The sequence below is a fragment of the Nansenia antarctica genome (genome assembly GCF_963989245.1).
Source record: "Nansenia antarctica genome assembly, contig: SCAFFOLD_591, whole genome shotgun sequence".
Lineage (NCBI taxonomy): Eukaryota > Metazoa > Chordata > Actinopteri > Argentiniformes > Microstomatidae > Nansenia > Nansenia antarctica.
Genome location: NW_027662618.1, coordinates 15,001 through 24,942, shown reverse-complemented (window position 1 = coordinate 24,942; position 9,942 = coordinate 15,001). Strand labels below are relative to the sequence as shown.

At 45.8% G+C, this 9,942-nt stretch overlaps 2 protein-coding genes across 2 annotated transcripts in view; one reads left to right on the top strand and one right to left on the bottom strand.

Moving 5' to 3' along the window:
• Positions 1-302: 302 nt before the first annotated feature.
• Positions 303-6,727, top strand: LOC308175542 (CWF19-like protein 1; the record flags this gene model as incomplete). Its single annotated transcript, XM_080551192.1, has 6 exons — positions 303-382; positions 614-729; positions 4,559-4,652; positions 5,213-5,332; positions 5,734-5,831; positions 6,366-6,727. Coding segments are annotated over 6 exons (653 nt in total), but the record flags the coding sequence as incomplete, so codon positions are not given.
• Positions 6,728-9,244: 2,517 nt separating this feature from the next.
• LOC308175543 (CD9 antigen-like) overlaps positions 9,245-9,942 on the bottom strand; it is a gene marked incomplete at both ends in the record, with an annotated part of 12,390 nt that continues 11,692 nt past the window's right edge. The window contains 2 exon segments of the mRNA XM_080551193.1: positions 9,245-9,310; positions 9,845-9,928. Coding sequence (XP_080407319.1) covers positions 9,245-9,310; positions 9,845-9,928 — 150 coding nt within the window.

Below are 9,942 nucleotides of genomic sequence, written 5' to 3'. Positions count from 1 at the left end.
AATCAGTGTGACTCTCTCCTAAGCCAACCAATCAGTGTGTCTCTCTCCTCAGCCAACTAATCAGTGTGTCTCTCTCCTCAGCCAACCAATCAGTGTCTCTCTCTCCACAGCCAACCAATCACAGTGTCTCTCTCTCCACAGCCAACCAATCACAGTGTCTCTCTCTCCACAGCCAACCAATCACAGTGTCTCTCTCCTCCACAGCCAACCAATCACAGTGTCTCTCTCTCCACAGCCCTTGTATGAAAGGTGCTATATAAATAACGCTTTCCTTACTTACTCACTTACTTCTCTCTCCTCAGCCCAGCCCACTGGACCTTGTTGGTTCTGCCTCGCCAGCCCTCAGGTGGAAAAACACCTGGTCATCAGCATAGGAACACACGTATGTACTACACACACACACACACACACATGCGTATGTATAACACACACACACACACACCACAAGCACACTAGTTTAGTTAGTTCCTGTACATTGCAATAATGTTTGTGTGTGTGTGTGTGTGTGTGTGTGTGTCTGTGCGTGCGTCTCTCTCTTCTCCCTCTCTCTCTCCTCCCTCTCTCTCTCTCTCCTCTCTCTCTTCTCCCTCTCTCCCCCCCCCCCCCTCCACAGTGCTACCTGGCCCTGGCTAAGGGCAGCCTGACCCCCCAGCATGTGCTGATCCTCCCGGTGGGTCACTACCAGTCGGTGGTGGACCTGAGCTCTGAGGTGGTGCAGGAGCTGGCCAGGTACCATTAACATCCTTTTCCATTCAAATAAACGCAAATTAACGGACAGAACTAAGGTCGTTCTGTAGCACTATTTGTTGTTGTTTTTGAATGAATGAATGAATGAATGAATGAATGGTCTTTATTGTCATTGCTATAGTACAGGTACCAAACAACGACATTTAGGAGGGGGGGGCTCCCCTGGTGCTAGGAAAGAAAAAAAGAAAACAACTAAAAAAACAAGAAGGGAAAGGAGCTGGTTTACATAAATAAAGGCTATGTACACTATCCACTATACCAGCGGTTCCCAACCTGTGGGCCGCGGCCCACTGGTGGTCCGCGAGAGTACTGCAAGTGGGCCGCCAAATCATGGGCAAAAAATGGTTTTATTTAAAAAAAAATGTTACAAAAACGTTTTAATTTTAAAAAGATACAAAATCTTGGATTGAACAGCCTTGATCATTGTGTGTTGTGTGCGGCGAAATTTCCATCCGAAAAGAAGAAGTCAGCTCGCTTCTTGATTGGCTACATTCCATCCCGGACTCGCGAACAGGGTTGCCAAATGGGATAGACATTTTCCACCCTAACCACAGTCTAAAACCGCTAATTCCACCAAAAAAACCCGAGCCCATCTGGCAACCCTAGTCGGGAGTCAGGAGTTGCCCACACACATAAGGATGTTTGGTCGTAAATATTGAACACATACAACATTTACGATCTTGGTATTTGATCACCTGCTATATAAAACATCGCCGCTCGGCTTTAATGGTTTAACCGCTATTTATTTTTTATTGTTTTGCCACGCTCCCTCTAGTTTTTGCTGAAATTACGTTGTTGTTTTGAGCGCTCGTGCGCGTTTCGTGCGCATGCACGCGAAGAAAAAAATCTGAGTGGGCCGCGAATACTGGAGAGATCTGTAAAGTGGGCCGTGAGTCCTAAAAGGTTGGGAACCGCTGCACTATACTATACTGTACAGATAAGACGACTAGGGTTGTCATATTGCACATAGTGTTATTGCACATTCATTTAAAGTGTCGCAGTTTGCAGGCTTGAAATGTACACATTTGTGCCTCAGCACTACACCTGATTTTTTTTTTTCAATCCAGCAGCTGCCATCAATCCGTCCAGACTGTCCAGGGCCCAGAACCTAGGTCTTTAACCATGCACAGAAAAACGATATACACAATACACAAGCGTAATATAGTTCAGTAATTATTATTACTATTATGGCGCTTTTCCACTACAGGGCCAGCCCGGGTCAGCACGGCACGGCACGGTTCTTTAGCTACCCTTCACGAGCAGGAACTACAGGGCCGAATGGTACTTTTTTGCCAGGCTGCGTGTGACGTGTGACACTGCACACCGTTGATTGGTCAATGGAAATCGTCATCCCATGTTCATAGATTTCTTCGCTAACCGCCATCTTTAAATACCACAACAGATTTCGCTCTCGGAAAATGTCACTTACTGTTTCTGTAATAACGTATTAATAAAGATTAGAAAAATTATGATAACCATCGTATTATCTTAGTTTAATGTAATTTCAATGCATCATAGAACTTTTATTTACAACAAGCATAACCAAAAAAATCGCTATTATGGCGATGTCCTGTGCCTATGCTGTTCCTCAGTCCAGCGGCAGTCAAATGCCGGTAGATTCGCGTCTTGCTCCCTTTAACACATGTCGGCGTTTCCCTGGTTGCGAGATCTAAACTACTAGAACTGAAAGCGGCAGGTAACAGGCACGTAACATCCATATGCTGTATTTATAAATAAATATATTTGACTACCAGCAAGACACCGGAGCACTCGTATCTATAACGAACGCGGAGATTGTATGAGCCCCGCGTCAGTCAGCCTTTCCGTAGAAATACATTGCACCGTTATATATCTAACGTTACATGTTTTAAGGCTGATCTGTGCATGACAGTGCTGCATTATGTTGGTCTATTTATATCGATCTATTCTTGCCAATTCCTTATTACCAGTGGAAAGGGGGAAGGCTAAAACACTTTGAATGGAATAGATAGGACTTTCCGTTCAATGGAGGAAGCATGATACTCGCTCAGAGTTCATCTCGCTTTTCCCCCCGTTGATGTATTAAACAATCTAAGCAATCTAATCAGAGCAGTTGTTATTGTGTAATATTATTGATGGATGTGCCATTTTTGATGGAGAGCAGTGAGCGGATGACTGGATGTGAGCATGTATTTGACTAATGCCGATAGATTCGCGTCTTGCTCTGAAACCGGAGCAGTCTACAGCAGATTCTACAGCGTTCCTTCAAACTATCGTAATTCATGAACTATATGCCCAATCTAAAAAATTCAAACAGTTTCTGAAAGCAGAGATGTTGCACTTTTTGAACAGTTTAACTTTTTTAGGCTTATTACGGTAGTTCACCAACAAAAAAAAGCACAGTGCTCAAAGTGTCAGGAGAAATAAAAATAGAATCGTGTCGGCATTTCATGTCGGCATTTCCCTGGTTGCGAGATCTAAACTAGTCTACTAGAACTGAAAGCGGCAAGTAACAAGCACTTAACGTTACATGTTGTAAGGCTGGTCTGTGCACGATAGTGCTGCATTTTGACATAATTCTTATCGCATTTCCCCCCGCTGATCTGTATAGCGGGGGGAATCTTATGACACGTAACTCCTCCTACAGTCCCGGGTCGCTCAGTATAATGGAGAAGCGTTTCTGAAAGTACGGCACGGCTCGGATACAAATGCGGCCCGGTTCGGGTCGGTAGTGGAAAAGCGCCATTAGTGTGGAATGGGACGAGAGTGACGTCATTCAACTGCGTGCATCATTCAACTTGTGTTTACAGTTGGGCTACTTGTTTTTAGCCTAGCCTAGCCTTGTGAGTGCTACGTTGCTAGTGTTTTTAGCCTAGCCTAGAGGCTAAGAGATTAGAGGCAGACATGGCTATTAAGAGGCGTCAAAACGTAAAGTTGAAGTGAAATAGCGATGGGATCTCACGCTGGCGGGCAGTGTTTCTCAGCTTTTATGTGAGTAAAAACATTTCATTGGTCGCTGTTTTCCCGAGAGTCTGAGGCTGGACAGCTATTCGGTTGTTAAGCGTGACGTTTAGCAATTTCCGGGTCCAAATAAAAAATCCCCCGCACCAGAGTACCAGTGTACTAAAGCGGTAGAATGACAGTTCAATTGTTTTTTAGACTCGGATCTATTCATACAACAAGGGACACAGCACTTTCCCGTTTTTCCCATATTGTCAGCGTCTTTGAGCCTCGGAAAAGCGCTATACAAATATAATGAATTATTATTATTACTGCGGCATTTCGAAGAGAGCGCCTCAGCCAACGTTGAACCCGGAAACACGTCACGACTTAACAACCGAATAGTACAAAATGCGCACATCGCTTTAATGCAAGCATCGGAATTAGCGGCATGCATTTTTATGTTCTGCAATATTGTTATGTTAGCCTAATTTAAGTATTCAGAGGGTTTAGAGAACGAATGGCATACATAGAGACCGTTTTTATGAATGGAACCGTGTACTATATCACCTCGCGTCTCAAAGATGCATGGTGGTGAATGCGCCAAGCCCGTTCTCAATGCTTTAGCCAAAACAGACCCAAGTAGCTATTTACCACGGATTAATTATATAAAATATTAAATGTATTTTACTGTTTGATTTCAGGTAGGCTATAGCTAGACCACTGGTAAACATTGCAATTGGAAATGTCTGAACAGCTATCCATGCGCGCACTGCCCTAATGCGTGCGCACATTTGGTAATGTCGGCACACAGAGAATAATCGATTATTCGTTCATAGCACCCACCGATTATTCGAATATGAAAAAAATGTGTTATGCACATCCATAACAGGTACCAGGCAGCTGTCAGGAAGTTCTACAAGAGCAGAGGCCAGCGCTGCGTCGTGTTTGAGAGGAACTACCGCAGCCAGCACCTGCAACTACAGGTACACACACACACACATACACACACACACACATACACACACAGGCACGCATGCATGCACACCATACACACACACACACACACACAGGCACGCATGCATGCACACCATACACACACACACACACACAGGCACGCATGCATGCACACCATACACACACACACAGGCACACACGCATGCACACACACACACACACACACAGGCACGCATGCATGCACACCATATACACACACACACACACACACACACACCATACACACACACACACACAAACACATGTTTGCAGATAAGTGATATATGTAATACCCCTGTCGTCCCCTAGGTGGTGCCGGTGCCTGAGGATAAGTGATATATGTAATACCCCTGTCCTCCCCTATGTGGTGGTGATGTATGTAATACCCCTGTCGTCCCCTAGGTGGTGCCGGTGCCTGAGGATAAGTGATATATGTAATACCCCTGTCCTCCCCTAGGTGGTGGTGATGTATGTAATACCCCTGTCGTCCCCTAGGTGGTGCCGGTGCCTGAGGATAAGTGATATATGTAATACCCCTGTCCTCCCCTAGGTGGTGCCGGTGCCTGAGGATAAGTGCAGCACTGAGGACATTAAGGAGGCCTTCATGGTTCAGGCTCAGGAGCAGCAGATGGAGCTGATGGAGATCCCTGAACACTCAGACCTCAAACAGGTACACACACACACACACACACACACGTCTCACACACACACAGCCCTGAAGCCCTTGTTGTTACTGCGTTAACTCCTGTGCTGTCCCTCCTGGGACACCGTACTCTTGTGTGTTAACTTCTGTCTGTCCCTCCTGGGACACCGTACTTCTGTGTGTTAACTCCTGTCTGTCCCACCTGGGACACCGTACTTCTGTGTGTTAACTCCTGTGCTGTCCCTCCTGGGACACCGTACTTCTGTGTGTTAACTCCTGTCTGTCCCACCTGGGACACCGTACTTCTGTGTGTTAACTCCTGTGCTGTCCCTCCTGGGACACCGTACTTCTGTGTGTTAACTCCTGTCTGTCCCTCCTGGGACACCGTACTTCTGTGTGTTAACTTCTGTCTGTCCCTCTTGGCTCAGATTGCTCCTCCAGGGACACCGTACTTTTACGTGGAGCTGGACTCAGGGGAGAAGCTGTACCACCGCATCCAGAGGAACTTCCCTCTGCAGTTTGGCAGGTAAACATGCTACATGCTACGACGCTGCTCCTCTGTGACTCAGTTGGTAGAGCGTGGCGCTAACAACGCTTAGGTTGTTGTGGGTTCGATTCCCGCTGGGAGCATATATACTGACAAATGTATGCACTCACTGTAATGTAAGAAGCTTTGGATAAAGCTAAAGCTAAACGGCATGTATGATGCTATGCTAACTATGCTATGCTAACTTTACAGATGGTGTGATGCCTTCTGAGAGCTAGTGCATTGTGGGATCTGTACAGATTCAGCTGTATGTCATGTGATATTACCTAATGACAGTAACTAACAGTGTGTCTGTGCGTGTGTGTGTGTGTGTGTGCGTGCGTGTGTGTGTGCATGCACGTGCGTGCGTTTCTGTGTGTGTGTGTGTGTGTGTCTCTCTGTCTGTCTGTCTGTCTGTGTCTGTGTGTGCGTGCGTCTATGTGTGTGCGTGTGCATGTGCGTCTGTGTGTGCGCGTGTCTGTGTGTCTGTGTGTGTGTGCGTGCGCATGTCTGTGTGTGTGTGTGTGTGTGCAGGGAGGTGCTGGCCAGTGAGGCAGTGTTGAACATCCCCCAGCGAGCCGACTGGAGGGAGTGTAAGCAGACCAGAGAAGAAGAGGAGGAGATGTGTAAACAGATACGGGAGGACTTCAAGCCTTTTGATTTCGCTCTGGAGGACTGACACACACACACACACACACACACACACACACACACACCACAAACTGGTCTTCTTTTCTATGTGTGTTTTTAAATCAGAGATGCGGATGCTCATACCAACTGTTTTATTTCTTGAATTAGACAAACCCTTATCTGAAGCACTGTGTTCTCAGTGAGGGTAGGGTATACAGTACTCTGGTATACTGTTTGGAAAGAAAGTGTCCTACTTTATTCTGTACGTGGTTCTTGATTAAACTGACTTTGTATTTTCGGTATTATTGTGTTACATATTATTGTGTGTGCGCGCGTATTGGGAGTACTGTGTCTGTGTGTTATATTATTGTGTGTGTGTGTGTATTGGGTGTACTGTGTCTGTGTGTTATATTATTGTGTGTTGAGGTGTTCCTTGTCCACCAGCTGAATGCTTCTCTATAGTTAACAGGAACATGATAACAGGTCGGTCATAACCTCTGAGTGTGTCACTTTTGACAGCTCTCTCATCGCTAAACATCGGTTTCATTTTCAGCTCTGAGATGTTTATATGCAGCGTTAACAGTTTTACTAAGTCGACAAAGTGGCACAGCGCCCCTCTTACACTAGCCGTGTTTCCATGAAATGGCAAGCGGATTTTAAGAGAACTTTTGAATGTTCACAAAAAAATTATAAGAAAGAAAATGTGAGTAATGCATGTTTCCATTAACTGGTTTGGGGCGAATAATCTAGTCTACGTAAAGCGTGATTTTCTCAGAGGATGAGGTGGTATAGGCAATTTATACAGTACATAACATATAACATGAGGCACAAACTCAAATCCTCTCCCCTTCTCTCTTTAACTCCTCTTCTCTCCCCTCCTCTCTTTAACTCCTCTTCTCTCTTTAACTCTCCTCTTCTCTCTCCTCCTTTCTGCCATCCTTCCTATCTGTAAACATACAGCTGTCTCCCTAATCTGGGAGTTAGTCTGGGATATACTGTAGCATTTGTGTGTGTGTGTGTTTGATTGGTCCAAAGTCACGAATGTAACCAACCACTGTCATCATTATTACAACCCAGGATACAAATCAGTCTGTCTTGAAACCCCTCTACAGTGTTATCTGCGATTGCCATGCATGTCAGTAGAACTTGGTAATATGATTAATTTGTGCCATTTTTTGGGGGGGTGTACTGAGTGTGTGTTATATTATTGTGTGTTGTGGTGTTCCTTGTCCACCAGCTGAATGCTTCTCTATAGTTAACAGGAACATGATAACAGGTCAGTCATAACCTCTCAGTGTTTCACCTTTGACCTCTGAGTGTTTCACCTTTGACAACTCTCTCATCACTAAATGTTTGTTTCATTTTCAGCTGTGAGGTGTTTACATGGTGTTTCAGCTGTGAGGTGTTTCAGCTGTGAGGTGTTTACATGGTGTTTCAGCTGTGAGGTGTTTCAGCTGTGAGGTGTTTACATGGTGTTTCAGCTGTGAGGTGTTTGCAATGGTGTTTCAGCTGTGAGGTGTTTACATGGTGTTTCAGCTGTGAGGTGTTTGCATGGTGTTTCAGCTGTGAGGTGTTTACATGGCGTTTCAGCTGTGAGGTGTTTGCATGGTGTTTCAGCTGTGAGGTGTTTACATGGCGTTTCAGCTGTGAGGTGTTTGCATGGTGTTTCAGCTGTGAGGTGTTTGCATGGTGTTTCAGCTCTGAGGTGTTTACATGGTTGTTTCAGCTCAGATGTTTACATGGAGTTTCAGCTGTAAGGTGTTTACATGGTGTTTCAGCTGTGAGTTCAAGTCTCGCGAGATTTTATCAGAATAAGCCTGGATTTTCCTTTAACGACGTTGATGGAATACCCCCCCCCCCGATTCACTGTAGCCATAGTTACAGACCACGGGCATCACCCAATCACTGCAGCCGCTCACTTCAAGCACCACAGAATCAACCAATCACACCAGCCAATAACATCAAACACCACAGTCCAACATCCTTATTAGTTCCTTTTATTTGGCATCACAAAGATTTTCAGATCCTTGTTCATCAAAATAGGTGCATAAAAATCCATATTTATAAAACGAAGCTTCTCTTCAAATGTAAAAGTTAAAAATAAAAGTCACACGTAGCTTAAGAGGCAAACAACGATAAAGAACCATACACAAAACAAAATGCACAGCTAGGAATGTTTTTTCCTTTTTAAAAACATTATAGATTATACAAAAACATCGGGTTTAGGCAGAGTTACAGGTGTCTCACTCCCACAGGTGTGGGTGTGGTGTTAAACCAGGCGTCTGTCAGAGCGCCACACCTTCACAGGAGACGGGTTGGTACGTTCCATCTGGTGTGGACCCCCGTGACTGAGTGGTTGAGTCCTGCTAAGCAGTGTTAGACATCTGCTGGGGGGGTACACTGGGGGGGTTGGAAGGGGCTGGGGTTACACAGGGGTGTTGGCAGGGGCTGGGGGGCCAGGGGACAGAGGGTACACAGGGGTCTTAGGAGGGGCTGGGGGGTACACAGGGGTGTTGGGAGGGGGTGGGTGGGGGGTCACAGGGGTGTTGGAGGGTAGCTGGAGGGGACACATGGGTGTTGGGGGGGGGGACCGAGATCTGCTGGGAGTTACACAGGGGTCTTAAGAGGGGACAGACGCACATAAATTAAGGGCACAACAGGGGAGTCGTGTGTGTGTGTGTGTGTGTGTTATAGTGTGGTTTTGTGTGTATGTGTGTTATTATGGTGTGTGTGTGTGTGTGTGTGTGTGTTATTATGGTGTGTGTGTCTGAGTGTGTGAGACTCTACACCATGTCCCGGGATCTTCTGATGGCACAGCACAACAACATGCTGAAGATCATCCCAAAGATCTGAGGAGAGAGAGACACGTTAGAGAGAGAGAGAGACAGACACGTGAGAGAGAGAGAGAGACAGACACGTTAGAGAGAGAGACACATGAGAGAGACATGTTAGAGAGAGACACGTTAGAGAGAGAGACACACGTTAGAGAGACATGTTAGAGAGAGAGACACGTTAGAGAGAGAGAGATAGAGAGACACGTTAGAGAGAGAGACACGTTAGTGAGAGAGACACGTTAGAGAGAGATAGAGAGGACATGTTAGAGAGAGAGACACGTTAGAGAGAGAGAGAGATAGAGAGACACGTTAGAGAGAGAGACATGTTAGAGAGAGAGACACGTTAGAGAGAGAGAGAGATAGAGAGACACGTTAGTGAGAGACACGTTAGAGAGAGAGAGAGGGACAGACATGTTAGAGAGAGAGACAGACATGTTAGAGAGAGAGAGAGAGAGAGATTACACATTAGAGAGAGAGATAGAGAGAGAAAAAACTAGCAGGACAGATGTCATAAGATGCAGCCGTCTGATTGGTGGATGCGAGTCTCACCATGATGACCCCGATGCCGATGCCCACGCCCCCGATGATGTGCAGCTTGGAGTTGAACATCTCGTCTATGGCTGAGGGGCAGCTCTGAGAGGGCAAAG